This window comes from Colletotrichum abscissum (genome assembly GCF_030869225.1).
Source record: "Colletotrichum abscissum strain IMI 504890 chromosome Unknown Scaffold_38.1, whole genome shotgun sequence".
NCBI lineage: Eukaryota > Fungi > Ascomycota > Sordariomycetes > Glomerellales > Glomerellaceae > Colletotrichum > Colletotrichum abscissum.
The window spans coordinates 67,301-92,107 of record NW_026850298.1 but is presented as its reverse complement, the minus strand read 5'-3'; the positions used below and the strand labels follow the sequence as shown (position 1 = coordinate 92,107).

The window sequence follows — 24,807 nt, the reverse complement described above, 5'->3', positions numbered from 1 at the left end:
GAAGCTCTAGGCCACGAGTCTTCCTATTTCCATGTCGATAACCCCAACAAACTCCAAATTCTCCCCTTCACTGTCCGGAATATCCCATTAACGGCTACTTCCGAGAACTTAAGCTCGATGACCGATCCTGCGGACCTTATCCTCCTCGCCAAAAGACTTGCGTAAGTTCAGGTTACCTCCGAAATCTTTCATCACATAACTCGGGCAAAAATCGCAAAGCAGCACATCTTCAAGGGAGCGTAACGGTCATCTGATACCCAACGCTGTAGAATTTGAACCCTTGAAGGGAGCCTGGGCCCGAGCCTGGATCTTTGCTTCGGCCTTGGCAGCAACCTAAGACATTCCCAGGCCTGGACCGCGAAAAAGCTGTCTAGACGACCCAGGGAACCGGTCAGTCCTAAAGCTAGGTATATGAGAACGTTTCACATTACTCCCTTAGATCCAACTGCCTTTGTGTCAAGGTTAAATCGCCGATCCCTTCCTCCAGATAGTACACAATACTGAGGGTCTAGTCTGGATAGGAAGCAAGAAACTTGAACCGGCACCTCGAGCTGGTCTAGTGTTGACCTTGGGACCCATACGGCCGGTCACCCCTCTCTGGCAAAAAGGACTGGAATATAGACAGAAGGAAACATACGGCATGAAAGAAAAGACAGGGATGCAACCAAGAGACAAGAGTAAATTCCAGCAATATTCAAGCAAAACATGCCATTTCTGAATTATCGCTCACTTTTGACCGCCATTCACTACCCATCCAGCCCATTCTCCTTCCTCCACTCTCTAATCCGAACGAGCAGCTTCTCCCGGCGCGCAAGACCTTGGGGACCCCAAACGCCTTCCTTGGTAGGATAGAATTCATCGAAGCGGGGCTTACCATCGTCCGCAACCTCGACGAACGGAAGCTTACTGCGCATAAAGATGTAGACATCCGGACCGCCCAGCAGCGCAGGGGCGTCGAGGGTGCCGACGCGGAGGAATTTCATCAGGGGGCCTGTACCGTCGTAGTTGCTCCAGACGGGCGTGAGACAGGCGGGACAGCGAGCAATGTGCTGAGGGGCGCCCGAGTCGGCGGGGACGGGGAGGATCACGGGTGAAGGGATACCGGCCTGGACGCGGCGTTTGCCGGCATCATCAGTATCATCATCGCCCTTGCCCTTGTTCTCGCTCGTCCCGTGAACATTGTCGGCGGGCCTGGACTGCTGATGCTGCCTGGGAGTCCAATCATCAAAGGCAGACTCCGGGAACGACGCCAGCGGCTGCAGCAGCGAGGCGGGCTTGCTCGGGAGGAGGGTCACCTCGTCTCCCTCGACGACGGCGTTGAGGGCGAAGGCGGTGCCGGTCTCACGCTGGCAGGAGGTGCAGTGGCAGCAGTGGACGACCATGGGCGGGGCATTGAGGGAGTATCGGATGTTGCCGCAGGCGCAGCCGCCGGTGAGGGGGAAGATGGAAGGGTCTTTTTCGGCGGTGGAGCGAGACATTGTGGTGTTTGTATGAAAGTTTCTTGTTGACTCGATTGTGTGGTTCGGCTTTTCCCTTTTCTCGACGGTTGTGGCCCGTTTCGGTCGTGCGTAGGTGGAGAGACCGGGTAGTTTGCGTCCCGGGTGATCAACGACAAAGGGTCCAGACCTGGAAAGATTGCTGACGGTTGACAGGTCTCGGCGGTGTGCCTTTGTTCAAGAATTCCAGAGGGTGGCGAGGGTTTGTATTCTCTTCGTGCAGAAGGGGGTGGGAAGGGGGTGGCAGGTCTGCCGTCTGGGTTGGCAAAAGTGTGTAAGTGGGATGTCTGCGGGGGGCTGGGAGGCAGGGGAGAGTGACTTACATCGGCCTGAAAGAGAGGAGGTGTCTCGGAAGGACCCTGACCCTGGGCAAACAGAGTCAGAAAAAAGTGAAAACTTCCTAAAAAGAAGAAAGGATGGATGGGTAAGAGGAGGAAGAAGATGGAGGGGAGAGGTGAAACGAAAGGGCACGAGGAGTAGGAGAAGGAGGGCAAGGCTTTGTTGACAGGCGAGGAGGTGAGGGAATTCGAGCGTGCCCAGTCAGCGTTCAGGTGATGGCCTGAATAGGCAAGTTTCTTATCTAATCGCTGCAGATGACACTTTTCCCCTCTTCTTCAGTGCCCTTTTTGCATCACCCTTAGGCAGACAAAACCAACCCAAGAGAAGCGAAGTAAGCTGACAAGCGGCAGATAATTTGTTTCTTCAAGATCAACTTGAACAAGTTTTGATATTTGCCCATGATTCATCTAGGTATGATGTGTCGTTTGATGGACACGACAATCGTCTACTGCGGATAACCCTTGAACCAGACTCGTACACAAAATTTGGGCATAGCCTGACGATCGAAGTCTCCGCATCCTATGGAAAAGTCGGTATGGCAATCCCTAAGACTGAATGAAGCACTGGCGTTGTACGATTCTCTTGGCCTCGGGGGGTACAGGCATTTTGAAGAGGTCATTAATGACAGCTGTGGTGTTATGTGTGGTGTTGTGAAGGAAGGGGTTGGGTGGTTGACTCAGACAGACCCTGGAAGGGGGCTCTCGCGCCCCACGGCTTACACGTTACACCGGGCTTGAAGCATCACAGGGTCTGAATCGTTCTGACCTAGGTGGGAGGCACACACCGAGACGGAGGAGGGCTACATTCCGATCGAAGGCGGGTTTTTCATCGTTTGACGCCGGCGTGATTGTTCCAACTTTGGACACCGTTTGATGACGTTTGTGGTGTTTTTTCCTGCGTCATTTGTCTGGTAGCAGAAAAAACCGTTGAGTCTGGGATATAAACCGTCGGCGCCCTCCAGTTCCGTTCTAGACCTCTCGAGACAGCCAACATATACAAAACACTGCAAAGGGAACGAGAGTTTACCAACCTCAGCTCTGGAATTCATCAAGCTCAGCCAGCCAGCTAGCCAGCCACCTCGAGATCGAGTCCAGAAATTTAAAAACGCCACGCGAACCCGCCTACGATAATGCAGCCCACTGCCCTCTTTGGAATTCTGCTGCTTCTTTCTTCGCAAGCACAGGCCGCACCATCGTCGCTTCACTCTCACCTCCAGCGCCACAGAGAACGCGCCGCAACACACGCTCACTTGAGCCACCAGCACGCAAAGTTAAACAAGAAAGTCGAGCCAGCCGAGCCCGAACCCGAAGCGATGAAGACCTTCAGAGACATCGTACCACTATTTCAAAATCTCATCGCCACGGAAAAGCCATCATCACCGTCACCCTATGTTGAGTCGACGTTGACGCCTCCTCCGTCTCCAAAGCACAATGATGCAGCATCAGACCATGTCGACTCAGACTCCGACGACTCACAGCAACTACGAGGAGTGAGGACGAACCCAGTCCGCGACCAACAGACGTTACCTGACCGAGCTAAGCTGGCGGCGATGGGTCGAGGGCAGAGCCGCGTGAGGTCGGTCGCGGATATCGTCGACAGCCGGCATGCTGACTCTGCGATGCGGTTGCTGCGAGCTCACGCTGTTGTCAGGCATAACAAATTTCAGCGTGAGATTTGAGAGAGACCGTGATGGAAAGGCGTGTTTTCGAATGCTTGTATTTAGATTTGGCATGAGTTGGGCTTTGAGCAGCTATGGTCCTGGCGGCTGTTGACTAAGCCACCTGGTAGTTGTGTGTGTGCGGAATGATGAGATGAAGAAACCGAGCCCGCCGCGGGATCGGCGGGACGCGCGACGATAGCACTTGATGTTGATGATAGGGCTGGCGATATTTTTAGAATGCAGAATAATACCACTTTTCGCCTATAATGGACGCTTCTCTTGATTTTTCGAGGTGCCTTGCTTGATGTTGATCGTTGGCTGAGGCGAAAAACCTGCTGGACTTGTCTGAGAAGAATTGGATACTGAAATGCGATTGTCGGTAATTGCGTCAGGTATGGGGATGAAGTTCTCCATCTGTTACAGGGAAAGCTGGTAAGCGTGGGCGATCTGTTGGCGAAATCGTGTCAGCACCGCTTCCATATCCCTGTTAGCATCGAGTAACACTGTAACGGCGGGCTGCTCAAGTCTCTCGGAGACAAGAATCGTCTCGCCAGCAGGTTCTCAGTCTGAAGCGGCTAAAGAAACGTTGGCGGTTCGAGATGTCTCCCTTTCGTTATGACGGCATGCTGATGACCTTGGAGTACTTGGCACCTGGTAGGTTTATCGTCTTGACGCAGCCGCGGAATAATTGAGTAGATTGACGATTGACAACCTGTCACTGTGATTTGTACACTGAGGCTCCGGCGAGGAAAAGATGAGATGTGTTTTTGTTTCGAATCGAGTCAAGCCGTCCCGTCATGTTTCCTTTGCGCACGGAGAACGGCCCCACGATCCATCAGGATGACGATCACCCGAGCCGTATAGATGCATAGAAATATACTGTTTTGAAGCTGGGTGTAGAGGCATTATGTACAGTATGGGTGATTGTTAAAGACGGTATTGCTCGGACCCACTGATTGGTGCATAAAGCCGGACCTCCACCGAAGCTGGCCTCCGATGGTGATGTGCATATACGGGGTTCGAGGTACTTAATCTTGGCGCGCTCAAGTGGCCCGGGTATTTTCCGTCGCGGTTTGGCTTCGGGGATTGGCGCACCTCAGCTCTTCCCCCGGGATGAGAAGTCGCCAGCAAAGCAGCATTTCCGAGGTATTGACGACCTGGCTCTTGCTGGCTTCATCCTACTGCGCATCGTGTACCTTTTACTTAGGTACCCCGTCTGTTCCAACCTGCCATCCTGCCAGCGCACTTGGAGTGGTTAGTCACGGGAGCCAAATTGTCGATCCCACTCCTACCTACCATAGCTCACCTACCATCTCCTTCATCCCCTTTTGACACTTCTCGACTTCACGATAGCGCGCGCGACGCCTACAACCACGCACTTCTTTCTCGACATCCGACAATTGACTAGCACTACACCTTTGCTTGCGATCACCAACGAGCCTTTGTACCCTTTGTGCCGTTATTGGGGAACTTCCTCTGGTCCATCCTCCCATCGCTCGCCGGCTTCGAAACGTCCTGTTCAAAGCGCCCAATTGCTGGGGAAGCTCCGATACGCTTGGGCTTCTGCATCGTTACACAAAAGGGAGCCTCACAGCGGCAGCCATTCCTCGATTTTGATCCCACCGCTGTCGACTCCCAGCCACCGTGGCATTCACCGACAAAGCCTTACGAGGGACGCACCGCCTGTTGTACCATCCTGCCGCTCGCCATTGACGTGTTTGCGACTCTCAGTACCGACTTCTCGAATCTGCTTCTCACGTCGCATTTAAATACCCTTGCAAGCGTCGGCCATTTCGCGACACAGAATCTTCCAGATGCCTTCGCAAAGGCAGTTGCGCACCCTCCTGGTGGGTGTGCTGATTGGTGTCGTCTTCGTGTTGTTTTACACATCTTCCTTGCGAGCGAACGAGGTCAAAGACGAGCGGACCATTCAAGATTTCTACCACAAGACGGTCAATGGACTGAAACACAAACAACCGCCGGGCCAAGCGGTGCTGGAAGGGAATAAGCCCAAGGCAGCTGGCCACGTGCCTGTTGACAAAGATGCCGATGGCGACGTTGACGCCGACGACGAGAAGCTCGCCAAGGATATGCAAGGACGCCTGAAGGCCGCCGAAGACAAGGCCAAGGAACTTGCCAACAAGAAATCACCACTGAAGCCTGATGCGCCTAGCGACGTCGTCGGAAAGGGCAACTCTGCTGCCGGACAAAAGAAGAAGGAAAAGACGGCCAATGGTAAAGAAGTCTCCGAGACTGAAGAGGAGGAGAAGAAGAAGGACGAGAGCGATGAGGAACATGCTGTCGAGGTTGAGTTGAACTCCATCTTGAAGAAGTCACCAGGTATGTTAACGTCAAGACTCGTGAAACGAATGCCAGCTAACCAGACCAAGTCATCATCTTTTCCAAGTCTTACTGCCCGTACTCGAAGAAGGCCAAGGCATTATTGCTCGAAAAGTACTCGATCGAGCCCACACCATACGTTGTCGAACTGGATAAGCATCCTCTTGGCCCTCAGCTGCAGGCCTTCCTCGGCGAGAAGACTGGCCGGAAGACAGTTCCCAACATCTTGGTAAATAGTGTGAGCATAGGTGGAGGCGACGATGTCATCGAGCTTGACAGCCAAAAGAAGTTGGTACCCAGGATCATTGACCTTGGGCAGAAGAAGGTGGAGATGAAGGAACGGTCTGCCAACAGCCAGAAAAACAACTAGCTCTCTTGAGTCATTCAACTTTTATTTCTACATTTGCTCGACTTCCACCATATGGCATCATCGTGGGCGAGGCGAAGCGGGCATTAGGGAATCACGGGAGTTCGAACTGGTGGTGGGTACCCCAGTACTGGACATTGCATATTTTTGGCGTTGGTGATCGGTTGAGCTCGCGCGCTCTCGGCGGCAAGCACTCAAGGGGACGGCATGGGCTCTCGCCAGAGCCTGAAGGCTGGACGAAGCGTGCCGCAGACGCCTGCGCAAGTTTTGTAATGATGAGGGACGTGTATGAGTAGTGTGATTGAAGATGCTAGGGCGGCACTGGTAACCTGGCATCGCCTCGTGCGGTTGTATACACGCAAATGGCTCGCTGTCAGCTTGTGTCCTGTTCTTGTGTGCTCCCAAACCATGGTTCTTTTGGCAACAGGCCGCCAAGATGTTGCTCCTCTTGTAGACATAATTATCATAAGATCACGAGCCTACATGGAAGCCATATCGGCCAGCTTCTCTTCTGTAAGGTCGCGGGTTGGAGCCGACTTCCTAGTTGATTCTTTTCCCGCTTCGAGTTTGATTAGGATTCCCTCTATCGACAAACGCCGTTCAAGGTATAAGGATGACGGTGCTGTTATCTTCGTTCCTCGGTACTGCTCCAGCCCAATTGTCTTCTTTGAGTTCGGACCTACTATTCTTATCAAGAGCCATCACTGAGGGGCAGGGTTGGATTGTGGTCGGAAGAGAGTGGAGGGGCTTAGCTATGCCCCTCCTTGCGCAACTGTCACGATGCGCCTCATATAGCTTGGCCAGACCAACCGGGTTACACAGCACCTTTCTCTAAACTGGGTCCATTCCGTGAAATCAAAATGCCGCAATAATACTAGAATTGCCCTCTTTGATGATCGCTGACACCATTTTTGGGACAGGGACGAAATCTGGGGCGGAGTGCGGCCTGTGTCGTCAAGTGAGAACCTGGATGGCCGATCGCGACGTCGTTCAAGGACAGCCGGGTGCGCACTTGACTTGCACTTGCGATGCTATATCTCTGTTGCTTGGTCTCTTTTCCGTATCTCATCTCAACTATTCAACTCTCAGATTGAAAGCTTTTGGATGATTTGCTGTGAACTGTGAACCACTGCTCTCGTCAACTATCTCATCTGAATCTCAACTTTAAAGAGCGGAGTGATTCAGAACACTCTGGGCCCTGACTACTTATACGCGAGTGGCCTACCTCTTACACACATTACCGCATCACGAACTCGATTCTCACAGAACATTCCATTTCAAATCACTTCAAGTTCAATTTCTCGCTTTTACTCTCACATATCTACTATTCACATACTCTGGTGCAAGCCTGAACACCAGAACGGCCACGGTTGACAGCAAGGCCTAGGGCAGCAGGAGCAACGAAGGGGTCAGAAGTTTCAAGAGCGATACTGGCTCACCTCCTGCTACCTCTCCTCACAACCACACATCTCAGAGGGTCAGAGGGCAATCGCAGGCCGATCGAGGTTGTTTCGAACCCCCCTTGTTCATCCAACTGCGTTTTGTACAACCTCTACTCCAACATTCGCCTACAATACCTTACTACTATCTAAACCTTGGATAACAATGTCTTCACTCTTACCCGGCCACCTCCTCCTCCTCGTAGCAGAGCACGCAGACTTTGCCCAGATCCAAGCCCTCCGAGCAACCTGCAAGACCAACCGCGCCCTGCTGGATAGCTACCAGCACACCGTAACAAGAGTCAACACAGCCCGGTACCCCTGCGCACCACGCAACCACATCCTCGCCTCCGACACCCGCGAGCGCGAGGTGCTCCCAAAAGACACCTTTGATACCATCCGAGAGCTAGAGACGCGGCACCGGCACATTGAGGATATTGTCCACGGCTCATACCTCGCCTTCTGGGAGGAGTACGGGCTCCAGGACGCGAACAAGGCGGACACCATCCGCTCGAACCTCAAGAGAGCGCTCTGGCAGTGCTCGGCGGTCGCCGACTTGGAGACGCACTCGATACGGTACAGGGACGACGTCGTCCCCCGCCGGGACCCTTGTGTGAAGTCGCTGATCCACCAGGAGATTATACTGCACGACGCGCCGCCACCCGATGGCTGGCACCTGGCTTTGAGGGAGGTCCACGAGTCTAACCGTCAGGATGTGCGGTTCCGTCAAATCGCCCACGTCCGCAACGACCTCTCTACACAAGACCTCGCGGGCATAGTAGTCCTCGCGCACCTCGCTAGTCAAGGGTATCGGAGGTACAGGGCTCCCACGACGAACGGGCTGAGCCGGCCTGAGGTTATCGAGATGGGCGTGTGTATGGCGGAGAACACCATCCGCCACGGCGTCTTTTTCTTGTATAGCAAGGTGGTAGCGGGCGAGGACGACGAGGACGGGCGGCACCACGCGAGGCTGCTTCTGGATGATACCTTTGATGAGATGCGGCGGTGGGAGGCGGGAGATCCTAGTGTGCTTCCCGGTCTGACGATGAGCGTCGCGTCTACGTTTTGCGAGAAGATTGGGTGCGAGCACCGGGATATGCTGGATGCTGCGTGTACGTTGTTGAGGGGGGATGTGTGGCGTCCTGCGGCGGAGGAGGTCGAGGGGGAGGAGGTCGAGCCTGAGGCTGGGAGGGAGAAGCCTACTGGGGAAGAGGTTGAGCAGGAGCTTGATGTGGCGGAGGGAGAGGGTGGGGAGCAGGTCTCGTGAGGGTTAACCTGGGATAGGATACATTGGATACTTATGAATGCATGATGACCCTATAAAAGTTTGCTCCGAAGATTCCCGAACCAGATTCATTTATCACCATGCCCCCTTCTTCTCGTTATTTGTAAAACATATTGCAGGACAGAGGCTTATAGAAAGAAGAGTGAGACGAAGGCGTGAAGTTCTATAGTACAGCTCTCTCTCGGACGACAGTGAATCACGAAAAGAGACAGTGAACCTCACGGTCACGGCCCATATTGGTCGAGTATTCTACTTAATCCCTCTGCCGGCGCCCTTGTTCTTCATCTTTCTCATTGTGTTTCATTGAGATTTTCGAAGTTGCGTGATGTTTGGGTGTTGCGTCCAGTGATTGACAATTTACCTACCGCCCTCAGATAGCTCGAGGGAACGACCAGGACGTTTTGACCTGTACTACGACCTGGTGTACCTTCGTCTTTTTACTCTGGGTAATCATCTTTTAACGGCATGGGTGTATACTAAGGTAGATATGTAGACACGAAAGATGAGGGGTGGTTCAGGACTTGATAACCGCTCAAATCCAAGCTTTGAGAGCTCTTGCTAGTATAAAGTCACATAGAGTCAACCAGAGAGATGTCTGGCTTTATCACGGGGCTCGAGAGGCGAAGAATTTCTGGAAGAAGGCGCGTGTCCTGGTGATACTTTCCAGGGTACAAGAAAGTCTGTGAAAGCTCGAACGCTCCTCTAGTCGATTTCCGTAGGCTGCGGGCGAGGTAGCCTACCTAGATTGCAGAATCCTTGACATGCACACACACGCTCTTCACGAGGTTTGAACGTTTCGTTCTTTGAACCCCTTCGTGTTATGAATCTCGTTGGGCCCCGCCGCTTGGAAACCTGCCAACTTTAGCAAAGTCAGGGAAGAGATCTAGAACATAGGCGCCACCTAGGTAACTCGGGCAGAAGCCATGGAAGCCTGAGGACGGCCTGCCCCAGCCGCCTATAGCCCGACGTCGAAGCGTAATGGCAGCCTAACTCGATGGTGCCTTACGGTGTGATACGTCGTTACGGAGGCAGGCTACGGGGTTTCCATTCTCATAGGCAGATCCCAATGGAAGGGTCAGGACGGCTCTCGTTCGGGAAAGCCGAGCCGGTAGGAGGGAGCCTTGGCCTGCCGAGGGACTCGGAGAGATCGTGTGGGGAGACAAGCTTTTTTTTCTCAGGGCGTGTTAGATGAGGATTCTTTGACAGAGCCGCGTTTGTGACGACGATTGCTTCAAGTGGATGACTGCCGACATGGGTGGGCATCTTGGGAGTGAGTTCGGAGGGGCTCACCCGGCGTGGGAGGTTCACATCGGGGGCGAGGGACACGTTTGTTCATTCGTCTCTAGCGAGATGTTTTCTTCGTTGGAGGGTTTTTTTTTTCTTTTTTTTAAAATTTTTTTTTTCTTGCTGGGTTTACGAGGATGGAGGGTGCACGATTACTATGGATTCCGCGTGTAATGCAGCACTTTTTTCTCACGATCTAACTTTGGTGGAGTATCTGCCTGTATACGTACCGCTAGGTAGGCTGTGACATGAAGCGAGAACCGGCGAACTCGTTCGGGTTGTGGTGACTGGTGAGCCTGTCAGGCGAGGAGTCACCGGAGCCCCAAAGTCCCTTTCGCAGTAATGCGGTGCTTCGCATTAGGGCTGATCTGGCCCCTCGGGGGGGGGTAATCAGTCCGGCGTGTACCGGCCGGCAGTGGAAGTGTTCGTACAGGTAAACGTCACGGCGTTCCCCCGTAGTACTGCTGATCCAATCAATTATTCGTTCAGGCGTTTCTGGCTCGCCGAGAAAAAGTCGAGATAACTATCGCGGGTATCCATCGCCAAGGTAGAAACGGGGTCTTACAATTGGTACCGCGCAGTGGAGAAATCATTCCCAGGCAGGGCAGATTAAACGCCAGATGTTGATGTTTTGTGTGTGTTTTTTTTGTAACAATGGCGGGCGCGTTGGGGGAGTGACTCACGACGCAGGAAAGAATCTCACCGGCGGCGAGATCTCAGGTTTCTCACTGCGATGAGAGAGAGGTCTGAGACTGTCTACCACGTATACTGTGAGGTATTCGACGAGGTAGGTATGCACAGCCGACCGGTGGTCTATCTTGCCGTCTTACAATGTTACGAGTCCTATTCGTCCTATGGCGGATCAATTCCTACGCTAGAGTTGCTGTGGTGTTGTTGGTGCCTGTTGGTTTGCGTAGCCCTGGAGGCAGGGGAGCGGGGGTAAGTAAATCTGACGCTTATTTTTTGGTTGGTAGCGGTGCCGGGAACCGAACGGCCGCGTTGGCCGTTGATCTGCTGTATCCGCCCCCAATACCTTGCCTTATTACGTGGTCCGTGGAACCCACTACCACGGGACCGGGGGAGAAGATCTCAATGTCTGAATGTATGCGTATTTCCAAGTTGATTAGGTATGACATTGACGTCGTAAGGTGATTGCGTTGCGTAGTCACTGTGAGTCTAAACGTGGTATGAGTTGATGAGTCTATTCGGTATGGTATCCACAGCAACTGCAGTGTAAAGCCTAGCACGAAAGCGAATTGTCGTGCACTGGTGGATTTCCACGACAAAATGCGCGCGGGAAAGCCTCAATCAATTGGGTCAAGATAGTGCGTCGGCGATGGCTTGGGGCTGAGTTGAACGGAGGGTTCGCCAAGATGCCAAAGTGGCATTGGTTTCGCAATAATTAGAAAAAAAAAGAAAGAAACTTTTCTATCGCAGCTTGTCAGTTTTGGCGATGATGGGATGAATTGAGATTTTCTCCTTTGCTCTTTGCTCGCATTGGATTGGATTTTCGATTGCCGCCTTGCTGCCCTGCCGTCCGTACGGGACTTTGCCAGGCACGCCGTGATGCTCTTGTGATCCATGCGAGAGTGAATGCAGGATGGCGAAGCAGCAAGATTCGGATGTAGGCGGACGCATCGTCAGGGTTGAGCCTTGCGCCAAGTGACTCATGGCCGAAGTTTATCGGACCAAGGAGGATTAGAGCGACACTGCCAAACTGCTCAGTGCCAGGCTTGCTAGGCAACTGGCAAGCTATTACTTACAGCGTCGTGCTCACGCAGGGAGAGAGTAAGTTTCGAGGCTACCACTAGAGGATTCATGATAGAGGGGGGCAGTTTGACGCACTGACAAACTGACGCGAACCGGCGTAATGTCTTGCCTGTACAGGAATCCCTTTGGGTGGTCTTACTTACCTGTTGTGGTTTAGTCCTGCTAAGAGCTCCTAGTGAATACTGCGGTATGATATTGTGAATATGACGGCGTGAGGGAGGGGGCGAAAGAGGTTAAGCTCAATAAGCTTCCCGTCACACGCCCACGCAAGCCCAATTGTTGGTTTTGGGCGACGCAATGGTGTGGATACACGACCTTGATCTGTTCCGGGGGCCTGGTTGGATGCCTTGGGATAGGACCAGGGGAGGGGGGTAATTCTCCCAGTGACGGAATCTTTGGAGGATGCGTGTGCAAGTTGCGTCTGTCCGAGTGCGTGTGTGTGTGTGTGTGTGTGTGTGTGTGTGCGATGGGATGGGATGGCTTGGGTTGGGACGAGGAAAGGGGGGAAGATGCTTGTTCAGGTTTCTGCGCCCGTTTTTGGGGGCCCCGAACCACGCCGCCGGCTTTTGCTTGGAATAGATGAGTCCTACGAAAGGATACTTTGATACTTTGATACCTTCCTTAGGTTCCAAGGTAGTGTACACTACTGCGTAGGTACAGGATGGATGCAGGATACAGTGACATTGCGTTCCATGGCATTTGAGGCGGTGCAACGCTTCGTTTTGGAAAACATAGTTATAAAGAGCATGCCACGCCCAGCCTCTACCAATACTCCATCTTGGCCTGCGTCAGCAATCAATCAGCCTTTTCTACCAATCGTCCATCAATCAGACGCTATCACCACCAGCAATACTACAAGAAGCTACCCGTCACCACATTCACCACCCTCACCACATCTCCTACCTACGATCATCACCATTAACCACACATCCACCATCATCCAAACCCCTCAAACCGCAACAATGGCCAAAGCAACATACGCACCCTCCACCTTCTCCGAGACCTCGACCATCTGCTCCTTTGAAAAGGAATCCTTCGAAAAGGACCCCGCTGTGACAGTAGCAGCAGCAGCACCCGCCGTCAAGGAACGCCGCTCCCTCCGATCAAGAGTCAAGAAGGCCCTCCGCGAGGTCGGAAACCCGCCCACCTACCGCTACGACCTCGAGCACGGCATCGAGACCAAGAGAACGGTGCCCGTCGGCCCCATGGGCTACAACGTTCTCAACCAGCCCTCGCGCATGTAAAACACACTTGCTGCTACCTATCAGTGGACTCTTGTGTGCTTGCGATCAGCGATAAGCGAACGTGCGGTTTGATCTTGACGAAGAACAGACGAATTTGACTGTTACGGATGAAGCGATTTCTTCATTATGGATGCCATGAACGGATATACCAAATGGCGCAACGGAGTTTGGATGGAATCTTCATGGGGTTCCCCTCGTGTGGGGGGACCCTGATGGACTTTTTCCTTGGGTTCTGAACGATTTTATCAACATTTTCTTTACAATTTTCATAACGGCACGCAATAAGGGCAAGAAACACAAACAAAGGTCTCGTCTCCTATGTGTTTTCCGCTCCCTTTTTGCAAGCTGTCGCTAGGCGATAGGTGTCGGCAGAGACGGACCTTGGGTGAGATGGGAGGTGCCGCGAGGAGAGATGGCTTTTGCGAACCCAGCTGAGAGGAGAGAGGGGGAGCTTGAGGAGGTTGCCTTTGTTCCCGCTCAAGAGGGGGAGGAAGGGGGCGCCAACGGCTCTCGCGCCTGGCTGGGGTTAGGATAACGATGGTGGGTTGGCGGGAATATGGGGAGCAAGCCATCGTCTTACGGGCTGCCACACTCCAAGGATTGGGTCGACACCTACGCTCAGCCTTTTTCCTTTTTTCACATTGGAAAATTCGGGGGAATTGGAGGGATATGAAGAGGTGTTACCGGTTCCCCAGATGGGACATGGACCTTGATAGAACAACACCACGAATTCCCTCTATTTCCAGTTTGCTATCCTTTCACGTGAAAAAATGAACAATTTTCGCAGTGACCATCCTCATTGACCGCCAAGGTATCTAGACCAAGTCCGGATATCCTAGTACCTAAGTCAGAGGCGCGACTCGACTCGGCGTCTCAACATCAGACTGACTAGACGCGCGAGCGCGCGCTCAACGTATCAGCTGCCCAGTCGGGCGATTCGACACGATATGAATGGAAGAGTAGGCCGTTCCCCATTTTTGCCGACCGGCAGACTGAGCGAGTACCGGGTTAAGTGGGACTGGTCGGGGGGCAAAGACCGGGTTTCGGACCCGTTTGGCGGCAGTTCCGTTGCCCCAAGTCAAGGATTTAGGCCGGTTTTGTCCCTACACGGCTCAGTATGATCATTCAAGCATCCCTCTGGCTAATTCCAGAGAATCAATTGACATTTTGTCTCAATGCATACCCAGTACCCAACATCTAAGGATTCATAGCAAAACGCATTTGGGTACGACGGAATACTTTTACTTGCTCCAAATCGAACATCGCAATCAAGAATTGCCATCATGACGTAACATACCCTCGTTAAGTAACTGCCAAGTTACACAGCACCAGCAAAAACCAAGTTTCTGAAATAGTCCTCTTTCCCTTCCAGAAGCACTCATTTAGGGCAGACAATAGGGACTAGATCGGACGAAGAGGACAAGAGGGGAATGCTAATAGATTGGATGGAAGCGGGGAGCCACGGCTCATCCCTTCTCCAGTCATCTAGCTTAGAAATCACGACATCAACCACAAACCGGGGCCGAAACTCCCTTGCGCCAAGCTTATTCAGCATCCCGTGTCCGTGGTGATTTGGGATCCAAATGCAATGCTGAGCTTCTGTTGGTTTGACATTTCAAATTTCGTTGGGAGTTGTTAGTGGGGATAAGTAAGGACTGAGTACAAAATGGGCACGAGAATCTCTCAACTTCAAGTGTGTCGGTGTCGTCTGTAGTGAAGACAATCTTCTTACGCCATCATCAGACTCGTTTGTACGCGAAGCAGGTTGAATCTTCCCTACTATACACACAACCATCTCGTAATCCCAACGTCAGAGAGAAAGAATCGCACAAAATGGTGACCATCCCCAAAACCCACAAGGCCGTCGCCACACCCGCCAAACGCGCACCCCTCATCCTCCTCGACCGCGAGACGACTCCCCCGGGACCAGGCGAAATCCTCATCCTCAACGAATGGACCGCCTCCAGCCCCCTCGACCTCCACCGCGCCGACGGCGGCCTCCTCTGCAACCACCCGGAAGTCATGGGCGGCGGCGCAGCGGGCACCGTGGTCGCCGTAGGCCCCGACCAGGACCCAGCGGACGCCGACAGACTGAACCCGGGGGACAAGATCTTCACGTTTGCGTTCCACCGCTTCAGCGAGCGCGCGCACCAGGACCTCGCGACGGTGCCGGCGTACCTGGTCTCCAGGCTGCCCGCGAACGTCACCCCGCAGGAGGCGGCGACGGTGCCGACGAACCTGATCACCGTGTTCCATGCCGTGACGGCGGATCTGGGGTTAGAGCTGCCGTGGCCTCGACCCGCCGGGGGAGAATGGGTCCCGCGCGCGAGGGACGACGCCGTGCTCGTCTGGGGCGCGGCGAGCAGCGTCGGCGTGTACGCGGTGCAGGTGCTGCGGCGCTGGGGATATCGGAACGTCCTGGCCGTGGCGAGCGAGAAGCACCACGCGCGGCTGAGGGCGATGGGCGCGCGGGAGACGTTTAGTTACCGGGACGCCGACGTCGTGGAGAAGATCCTGGGGGCCGTCGGTGAGCGGGGCGTGCCGTTCGTGCTGGATTGTATCGGGTCCGTCGAGGGCACGCTGAGACCGTTGACGAAGATTGCGGGCCGGGGGACAAAGGTTGCGGTCATGTTGCCTGTCATTGTGAGGGACGCGACGGAGGAGGTTGAGCCGGAGTATGAGATGGAGGTGGGGACCGTGTTGGTTGGGGAGTGGGCTGATGGTGTCGAGCTCCGGGGGGTGAGGACGCATTTCTACCTTGCGGTGAGTTTTTTTTGGATTTCCATTCGTTTCTTCGTCGAGTGAGTGTGTTGCCATGAGATGGGCAAGGCTGATATTTCGGTAACACAGAATGAGTTCTTCAAGGAGAAGATGCAGAGAGAGATTGTGCCGACGCTCTTGGAGCAGGGCATCATCAAGCCCAACAAGCAGAAGATTGTCGAGGGCGCCACCATGCTGGAGAGAGCGCAAAAGGCGATTGAGCTGCTGAGAAAGAGGGATCCTAGCGGTGAGCGTCTGGTCTGGAGGGTTTCGGATCTCGAACTGAAGCTGTGAGTGAGGTGGTCGTGTCAGTTGATGTCCCATAAGCGCGAACATCACCTAGTTGGCCTACATTAGCGAAAGAAGCATGGCTGTAGTGGAATGAATAGAGGTCTTCAAATGCTTTTTGCGACTTTGTTCCTGCTTTTGTAATCTGCCGACCATCTGCTGAAAGAAGCTCAAAACTCCAACCGTGGGATGCCTCCTGACCAAAAACAAAACGCCAATGAGTGGTCGATCCTCCGCTGCGTCGTCTCTTTTCCCACTCGGATATGTATATCAAGTTTCCTCCGCAATACACACATACACACACACACACTCTCTCTCTCTCTCTTTCTCATAACCGTCGCCGTATTCTTTTGTCACTCCAAGCACTTTACTCCTTGCGACCCTTCTTGGGCTTCTCCTCCGCGTCACCCTTCTCCCCCTCGTCCTCGCTCGCCACGTCCCTGCTGCGCTTCAGACCCTTCATCTTGCGCGTCTGCAGCTCGCCCAAGTCCTGGCGGCCGACGTGCACGCGACCCATCTTGTCACCCATGGCGTCCGTGGTGATGTTCTTCTTGGTGCGCTCCTCGGTGCCGCGGGGCTTCTTCATGGCCTCCTTGAGCATGCCCTCCTCGGGCTCACGCACGCGGCCGACGCGGAAGTCCATCCGGGGCCCAATCTCGCTGACCTCGACGCGGGGCACCTTGGAGCCGCTGCGCTTGGTGGCGATGGTGTAGGCGCGAAGGCGGATGGCGGGCTTGGCGGCGTCGTCGGTGGGCTCGTCGGCCGTGATGGAGACGATCCACTGCAGGCCCTCGACGTCGATCTTGTCCGTGGGCTCGCCGCGGAAGAAGTCGGCGAAGAAGGATTTGGCGTGGGTGTACTCGTTGGCGATGGGGCTGTCCCAGGCGGTGCCGGCGAAGTTGAGCATGGGCTTGAGGCCGATGGGGACCTTTTTGCCCTTGAACTGGGCGAGGGTGCGGAAGGTGTCCGGGTCGAGGTAGAGCTCGAGCATGTCAAAGACCTTGTAGCTGAAGGTGCGGACGAGGGTGAGGGCGTGGGGCCGCTTCTTGGAGGTGTGGCCAAAGACGAGGATGGAGGCGTCGTTCTTTTCCGAGAAGAACTCGAGCGAGTCGGCGTTGTCAAAGGGGTGGATGTCGTTCTTCTTTACGAAGCGCTTGGCGAGCGGCTGGCGCATCTGGTAGAGCTCGTTGATGGCATCTTGTGTCACTTGCGAGCATGAGCTTCCGCGGAGGAACAATGCCGTCTTGGGGTTTTCTCTGTTTGAGAGAAAGATGGCTGAATTAGCTTGCGATCATGGTCAAACTTGTTCGTCCAGATCGGGGGAACGTACTGGGCCTTGGGCTCGCGCTTCTCGAGCGCACGCTTGGAGCGAGCATTACGGGGTTTTCTGTTGAGCAATTATTAGCTACTTGTCTGCATGGCTACGTTGTGCGGTTGCCGCGACTCACATTTGACGAAGCATTGTGCCGGTGGTCGAATTTGTCGTCCGTCGGGTCTTTGATGCAAGTGGCTGGGATGCGAACTGATCTCAATTCTGCGGTAAAGTTGAAGCCGCCGTCAAAAAAATTGCTTATCGTTATCGTCAGGATGTAAATTCTTATCTTATCACCCCGCAGCATCAAAGGTGCCTGTATCTAAGAATGCCAGCTGGTCCCACCTGCAGGGCTTCAGCTATCGCAACGTCATCAAAATACACTGCCGGTTTATATGGTAATATCTAACACGCGCTTACACCCATTTTTGTCGAACAGCCCTTGAAGAAGAGGAAGAGGAAACCCGTCAAGTAGAAGAAGAATCCACAAAAGAAAACAGGGGCAGTGAAGGCTCCTGATTCAACGCAAGCCTCGGAGAAACAGACGAGCTCCATTCTGCCAGCAAACGAATTATCGCAGGCAGCGCCAAATGCAGTTGACCAAATGCCTGGCCCATCTCAAGCTCAGTCCGTTCCCTCTGGCAGCTATGTCAACTATTTTACGTCCAGCGTATTTTCCACAGTGGATGGAGGACATCCGTATCCTTTCTATGGAGAACAATCTGGCCAAGGTCGTTATTGAACTTCAGCTACATCTTCTGAAAATGATTTGACACCATGCACAGAGCGTGCTCGACGACACGAGCAACAGTCAAACAATTTCATCCAAGTCATTATCATATTACTCCAACGGTGAACCATTCATACACAGCCCCAAACAACAATACGCGACAGTTTGGCCGATTCTTAAACGACCCCTATGCCTAGTTCACCAACTCATACAACTGACTAACAGCGCCGACACCCTCTCTTGAGTACAGCGCCAGGAAATGCGTCGGGTCCCTGTTGAAAAGTCCAGGCCAATGGGCCTGCGCGGGTCCCGTCACGACACTGCCGCTCCATGTCTTACCGTGGTCGACACTGGTGATGACCTTCATCTCACCAAAGTTGTAGCCGTCGGCACCCTCAACGTCCTCGTTGGTCATGAAGCTGGCGACGAGCGTGCCCCATACGTTGTACACCTGCGGCGCGCCCGACATGCGGCCGTTGCGCGCCGTGTAGAGGCTGCCACGCTCGCCCCAGGTGTAGCCGTCGTCGTGGGAGAGGACGTAATCGACGTTGAACCTGCCTTCTCTGGTGTGTTCGAACACGGCACTGTGAAGGGCTCGCTGTTAGTTTCTCTTTCCGGATGGGTAGGGAAGCTTAATTGCAATTCAACTTACATTAAGTCTCCTTCGTTGCCAATAGGCGCAACACCGACCATACCGTCACGGGACAAACGATCGCCGCCCGAGACAGGAATCCAGGCCGACCAAGTCTGACCGCCGTCCTTGGAGTATTTCATAAAGTTGTCCTGGTCATCAGCCGAGTTCTCGGCCGAATAGTAACACTGCAGCGTGCCATCCCTCGCCAGACGCAGGTACGGCTCCCACAGCCCGTTGACGCCGTTGGGCACGTGCTCCTCGACGGTAGACAGATACTTAAACGTCGCGCCGCCGTCGTCCGAGTACGACACGGAGATGCGGAAGTAGGTGTAGTGCCCTTCGGCGCCCGTGCGGTCGTGGTTCCGGTAGGCGTACAGGATGCGGCCGCCCGGCAGCTGGATCGGCATGGCGTTGTCAATGTCGTGCGTCGCCCTCTCGCCGCGGAAGACCTCGCCGATGCGCTGCCAGGACTGCGCGCCGTCGGTGGAGCGGACGACGCGGAGGATGCTGGTCGAGCCTTCTTTCGCCGCGTAGCCGCCGATGAGCGTGCCGTCGTTCATGAAGCTTACACGGATGTAGTTGCCGGTCGGGTCGATGACGACGGGGTCGCCGGCGCGGACGACGCGGCCTGGCAGGCGTTTGTCGAGAGATACCGGCGTGCTGGCGGCTAGGCCTACGAGGGCCAGGCCTGCGGTGAGGGTCTTCGCGAGGTTGAACATTATGATTCTAATCTTGGGGGGTTTTCTTGTCGACCTATGGGTGGCGATACATCAAAACTAGTTGAGGCGTCTCATGATGGACTCTTTATGTGTTTCCATTTCCATCGCGTCTTGTAAGCGCGGCATGTCGGAGCCAGTACCAAGAGTTTTGTGGCATCATGTCAACTCCACGAGCTGACTTGACCAAGGATGGCTTTTTCCCTCTGTCCCTGGTCATCTCAATTTGGCTGCCTACTAAGGAAGCAGAAGCTTGCTGAATGCCTCTACGGATGCCATTGAAGGATCAATTGCATCTACGCTGTGGAGAACGCTCCGCGGGCTGAGTTCCTGTTCTTGAATCCTTCCCGCTTTGCCCACGCAAAATCCCGGCTTCCCCTGCAGGAAGCGGTGTATTCGTAGAGCTCCTCCAATAAACTATGCTGTTCATCCTGTCAGAAATATTGATTACCTCTTGCGGCTCTCAAGACTCCACAGCACAGGTGAGAGGCCAGGGGCCCCAGAAGCTGCGAGCTGACATTGGATATGCTGGTTGGTTGCGCTCGAATCCTGGTCCGGGTACCACAATTCAATTGCTGGTGCCTAACGTTCACCACTTCGAGTTTCTCACCTTTGCTATGGCTTCTAGTCACCTAGGGGCGGTTGCTCCCGCGCTCGTCTTATGATTGCATCTATATTGGACGAAGCACAGAAAACGACAGCCGTGTTTTCGGTGTGTGGCATACCAACTGCTTTCTAAGGCATCATAAGCCGCTGTTGCATAAGTATCAATATTCAAGAAACGGTTACTTCCTGTGGCTGCTACCTGTCCAAGCAACGCGACACCTCTACGCCGCCAATCAAGGCAAGGTAAATTATTGAACTTTGGTCACATTTCAAGGTGAAGTATGCCTTGTCGTCATGTCAGTGAAAGCAACATTCATAGCAATCAGCGCTTGGATGTTGGTGACGCCACGTTAGTTTGTGAGTAAAAGACTGGCAACGAGCTCTGAATGTAGCTTGTAATGAATGAAGGACTTGCACTCCGTGTCGAAATTCACTTCGGCAGGAAGCCCGGTCGAGCCAGGACACTGTATCGACAACCAGCACCGCACTCCTGCCAAGTTGTGGTCTCAGTGTTCCCGTGCGACAGTCAATCGTACAGGGAATCTCGCGGAAGCCTTGGAGAACAACAACGATTCACAATACTGGTCGGAAGGAACAAGAGATCTCGAGACAGCGTCAATTCTGCCGTTTCCTGGCCGAGGAAGTCTAGAGCAAATACCGACACTAGCTACTGGCCTCCCAATACCAACTAGTTTTGCTGTCCGTCGATGGCACCGTTCGTCATGGTTCCCAGAGCTGGTCGGGGGCGGAATGGCCACTCACGTTCGAACTCAACCTTGTCAATCTTCTTCACCACTAAATGATCATCAGTAAACGCCCACATCCAAAGAGACTGTCGTATCTCGATACACTCACATTGCCCAAACACGTCGCGCATACGTCGCTGGTACCACCAGCCTACGAAGCTCACAACCGCCATGAACGCTATCGCGGCAATGGCGACTGGCTTCCAGTATTCTGCTGCTTGTCAGACCCATGGTCTCCCCCTCCCCCCAAAAAGGACAGAAAGTCCGTTTGATATTGAAACTGCGTATGTGACTTACTTGTGGCGGAATTAATCATTTCCCGGCTGTTCACCGATAACACAACTGGGGGACGTCTCTCCTTCGGCTCCAACCAGTAATGCACGTTGACGAAGCACATGTTGGTGCGGTACACGCCCATGATTTGCATCAAAGTACCGCCGAGACTGACAAAAACGGCGCTCAGCCCAAAGATGATTTGCAACGAGTAGTACAGCGAGGACCAAAAAGTGTGCAAGGTCCAGGATCCCGGTTTGCTGGCGTGGGCTAGGAAGTCCGCCAGCTTGGAGCTGGGCGAGTGCGTGTCTTCGTGCCACGGAGCCGTTGAGGGATCGTAGAATTTTCGATGATCGAGCCAGCCTCCCTTTCTAAACATGTCCAATGCTCTGATGCGGCGTTTGGGGTTGGTGACGTCGCCCGGGGCGCCGATGTAAGCCCATAGCCATAGACCAATCTGCGCGAGCTGGAGACCAAAGTAGACCAAGAACGTCAGGGAGCGGCAGGACAGCCCGATCTGGGGCGTGAAGAAGGCCAGCATGAATGCGAACAGGTAGGGGATACCGACGAGGAGCAGAGTGAGGAAGAGCAAGACGAACCAGTCGAGGAGCGACAAGGTAGTTCTGAAGCGTAGATCCTTCATATCGCCATCGATATCCTCGTGGCCTCGATACTCGACATCAGTTCTTCTGCTATAGACTGTCAGAAGCTGCTCGATCCATTGCTTCTTGGTGTGGCCGCGAAGCCATTGCCAGGCCACCTTGTAGCAACTGGGATAGACCAGATCGAAGCGTAAGAAACCAAAGACGTAGGTTGGATCTTCGGGATCTTCCGGATCGCGCTCTGTTGCCAGAACCCCCTCCAGGATGTTGGGATTGTTTCCAGCAAGTAGTAACCCGGAAATGATGGCGATATGAGGAATAATCTAGCTTGAGTTAATCGAGGAATAGTAGCCAGGAAGTGAGGACTCACCATGTACCATGATCCAAAAGCGATGGATTCCCTACAGAATTTTCTTAGTAAGTTTGCGGCTTTGGATGATATGGAAACTAGACCTACGCGATGTTTTCATCTCCCAACTCGTCAAGGCTAGTTAGGAACGAAAAGATAAATCCTCCGAGGAAGAAGCTGGAATAGTCAGCAACCCGCAGACTGCCTCGCTTTTTCTTAAGGACGGTACTTACATTACTGGTGCACCAACAATCGACCCGAACGAATACTGGCAGTGCAACATCGTTCGGAGTCGGGTTTTGGTTCTAACTATGCAACGCTCAGTCTCCCGGGATCGGGGCCATGGCTCTTGGATGTGTTCACGCCGGTCGCACGGGCGATCTGGACAATTGTGCCTGGCCCACTGACGCGGAGACTGGCCCCTAGAGACATTGTCATCATCGTAAAGCCGTAGATCATAGAGTAAAGTCTCCATGTGACGCCAAGGAGATGCCGTTAGGTGACCAGTGGAATGACGTGGAAATGCCTGCGTTGAGGCGGCGTTGTTCGCATTTGGCTGCGGAGCGGATGAACGCCGTCTGATGCTCTGATTCGGCGGTTCTGTATCCATTGATGTTGAGTTTGCGACAGTTTGGGGCGAGGTTCTACCGTGGGAATCCTGGTTGGCATCATTGACAGTTGCTTGTTCTCGATGGGCTAAGGATCCAAGTTGTATATCTCTGTTCTCGACAGTACGAGCTTCCTGAGGCGTTGATCCTGTCATAAATTCCCCTTGTGCAGTGTGATCCTGGTGTGATATGTGCCCATTTTCCGGAGGTATTGCTGATACGGCGGGAATATATGCTTGTCTCCCCCATTTCAGGGTCTCGCGGTCTAGAGCGAGATCAAGGTTCCCAATCAATACCAGCATGAGGCAACGGCACCGCATGTCGAGCGTCAGTCGCTTATTTTGGATTTTGTCTCTGAGAAACTCCAGAACCCGGTTATCTAGCAACGCTTCATAGAGGCCGCTCAGAATCATGGGGCCGGCGAAGGCGAAGCAGATGGAGAGCCATATGATCGTATCGACTGTGACAATTATGCCTGCCAAAATGGCACCGATAATTGCTGGAATGATACTTTTGATGCCGGCGATATCTGCTACAAACAAGGCGCTACAGCGATGTCAGAGCAAGTCACGAATCCTGGCATGTTATCGCTGGGTTGTCGTACCGATAAACATGAAGTTTCCTTCGTCTGGGCACCGACAGACAGAATACCACGGCTGGTAGCAAGAAACCCGACAGAGAGTGAAGCCAAGCATTCAGGTTAGACTTGTCACTGAGAGACCAGCCTGGGCAGTTGTCGATGAACCATGCATATTGGACTTGCACCTCAGGGGCGCCCCCAAGATGTGCCTGTGCTTCTGGTGAGCCCTCATTCTCTTGCGGCGAAGAAAGGGGGTTTCAGAACCTACATCGTTGTACTTGGCGTCGCAGGGAAACTGACTTCGGAGAGCGGCGTCTCGAAGGTCACCTGTTGTAGATGTTCCTATTTTAGTAATAGAGTTATTGGCGATGACCAACGTTCCGTTCAAAATGTCTAGACCGACGTAGACGGCTTTGAGGCAGCACCATGTGTAGTTTTGACTCCCAAAATAGACACTGCCTGATTTGTTGGGGAATTGCGCATCTAAGTCGGCGAGCTGCCAGAAGACGTCCCACCTATTCGTCACATTGTGGATGTTATCTGCTGATCGAGCTACTGTCGCAAGAAGTAGCAGAGACCCGAGAACTCGGTTCATCGCTCAGACCGGGTGGTATCGGTCCACGGACTATTGCAGTGGAACTAAAGAACGGCCGACATCGAGACCAGGAAGAAGGTGGGTTAAGCATGATAATAAGCATGACTTGCGAGCCTACACAGGGGTGCAAATGCAACCATCAGCAACTGGGTCAGGCTGGGCGCGAAGAGTCAATATTTCAGCCTCACTTGAGCTATTCGATCAATAAAGATGGTGTCGTGTGACGCGGTGCTGACCACCCTATTGGGTGTTCAGCCTGGCATTAGGCAGGCTGCGTGCGACGCAGCTCGATCGGAGACTGCAGATAGAACGGAACGAACACCCAATGGCGGAAAATGGATTGACAAGAGAGGAAGGAGATCCGATATCGAGACAGACCAAGTTCAAAAAGGAGAAGATTGCGGGCAAGAAAGAAGAGCTGCTATTTCTGCTACTTTGGCAAAGGAGGCAACAAGTAAAGTAGGCACCAACAGCTGCCTCAGATGAGGAGCAGGGCGGCTATCAGCTGCTCTTTCCTGTCTTAGTTGGTAACAAAATTGGCAACAAATCAAGTGCAAGGTCAGATAAGCAGGGACGGTTCAACGCAACCCTCCGATATGGCTTCGGCCGGCTGGAAGGTCAGACCGTAGTTCTGGCTCCACGGAGACTCCTCAGAGACTTAGTGAGCTTCGGCGATGCACTGACCCGACGGACACGGAGGAGACTCTCGGTCGACCCACTGTAGTCGGGGAGCCTGTCGTCATTCACGCAGTTTCAAGTCGTAGCAATAACCAAAGTCCCATGT

General features: G+C 53.6%; 10 protein-coding genes across 10 annotated transcripts; 6 read left to right on the top strand and 4 right to left on the bottom strand.

The window, feature by feature from the left end:
* Nucleotides 1-746: 746 nt before the first annotated feature.
* CABS01_12487 (glutathione-dependent formaldehyde-activating) lies at nt 747-1,930 on the bottom strand (the record flags this gene model as incomplete). The annotated part of the gene is made up of 2 exons (XM_060545840.1): nt 747-1,667; nt 1,820-1,930. Coding segments are annotated over 2 exons (1,032 nt in total), but the record flags the coding sequence as incomplete, so codon positions are not given.
* Nucleotides 1,931-2,964: 1,034 nt separating this feature from the next.
* On the top strand, nt 2,965-3,513 carry CABS01_12486 (uncharacterized protein; the record flags this gene model as incomplete). Its single annotated transcript, XM_060545839.1, has 1 exon — nt 2,965-3,513. One exon carries the CDS (start codon nt 2,965-2,967, stop codon nt 3,511-3,513), a length of 549 nt encoding a protein of 182 aa, XP_060396374.1.
* A 1,796-nt stretch (nt 3,514-5,309) lies between these two features.
* On the top strand, nt 5,310-6,205 carry CABS01_12485 (glutaredoxin; the record flags this gene model as incomplete). The annotated part of the gene is made up of 2 exons (XM_060545838.1): nt 5,310-5,835; nt 5,886-6,205. 2 exons carry the CDS (start codon nt 5,310-5,312, stop codon nt 6,203-6,205), a joined length of 846 nt encoding a protein of 281 aa, XP_060396373.1.
* Nucleotides 6,206-7,807: 1,602 nt separating this feature from the next.
* On the top strand, nt 7,808-8,908 carry CABS01_12484 (uncharacterized protein; the record flags this gene model as incomplete). The annotated part of the gene is made up of 1 exon (XM_060545837.1): nt 7,808-8,908. The coding sequence occupies one exon, from the start codon at nt 7,808-7,810 to the stop codon at nt 8,906-8,908; it is 1,101 nt and encodes a 366-aa protein (XP_060396372.1).
* A 4,034-nt stretch (nt 8,909-12,942) lies between these two features.
* Nucleotides 12,943-13,224, top strand: CABS01_12483 (uncharacterized protein; the record flags this gene model as incomplete). The annotated part of the gene is made up of 1 exon (XM_060545836.1): nt 12,943-13,224. One exon carries the CDS (start codon nt 12,943-12,945, stop codon nt 13,222-13,224), a length of 282 nt encoding a protein of 93 aa, XP_060396371.1.
* A 1,833-nt stretch (nt 13,225-15,057) lies between these two features.
* Nucleotides 15,058-16,278, top strand: CABS01_12482 (zinc-binding dehydrogenase; the record flags this gene model as incomplete). Its single annotated transcript, XM_060545835.1, has 2 exons — nt 15,058-15,987; nt 16,075-16,278. The coding sequence occupies 2 exons, from the start codon at nt 15,058-15,060 to the stop codon at nt 16,276-16,278; spliced, it is 1,134 nt and encodes a 377-aa protein (XP_060396370.1).
* Nucleotides 16,279-16,639: 361 nt separating this feature from the next.
* CABS01_12481 (brix domain-containing protein) lies at nt 16,640-17,734 on the bottom strand (the record flags this gene model as incomplete). Its single annotated transcript, XM_060545834.1, has 3 exons — nt 16,640-17,528; nt 17,603-17,659; nt 17,721-17,734. The coding sequence occupies 3 exons, from the start codon at nt 17,732-17,734 to the stop codon at nt 16,640-16,642; spliced, it is 960 nt and encodes a 319-aa protein (XP_060396369.1).
* Nucleotides 17,735-18,174: 440 nt separating this feature from the next.
* CABS01_12480 (uncharacterized protein) lies at nt 18,175-18,357 on the top strand (the record flags this gene model as incomplete). Its single annotated transcript, XM_060545833.1, has 1 exon — nt 18,175-18,357. The coding sequence occupies one exon, from the start codon at nt 18,175-18,177 to the stop codon at nt 18,355-18,357; it is 183 nt and encodes a 60-aa protein (XP_060396368.1).
* A 150-nt stretch (nt 18,358-18,507) lies between these two features.
* On the bottom strand, nt 18,508-19,667 carry CABS01_12479 (uncharacterized protein; the record flags this gene model as incomplete). Its single annotated transcript, XM_060545832.1, has 2 exons — nt 18,508-18,898; nt 18,967-19,667. The coding sequence occupies 2 exons, from the start codon at nt 19,665-19,667 to the stop codon at nt 18,508-18,510; spliced, it is 1,092 nt and encodes a 363-aa protein (XP_060396367.1).
* Nucleotides 19,668-20,958: 1,291 nt separating this feature from the next.
* CABS01_12478 (uncharacterized protein) lies at nt 20,959-24,023 on the bottom strand (the record flags this gene model as incomplete). Its single annotated transcript, XM_060545831.1, has 9 exons — nt 20,959-21,065; nt 21,126-21,227; nt 21,314-22,214; nt 22,262-22,292; nt 22,349-22,417; nt 22,474-22,549; nt 22,649-23,394; nt 23,453-23,637; nt 23,697-24,023. 9 exons carry the CDS (start codon nt 24,021-24,023, stop codon nt 20,959-20,961), a joined length of 2,544 nt encoding a protein of 847 aa, XP_060396366.1.
* Between the last annotated feature and the right edge of the window lie 784 nt (nt 24,024-24,807).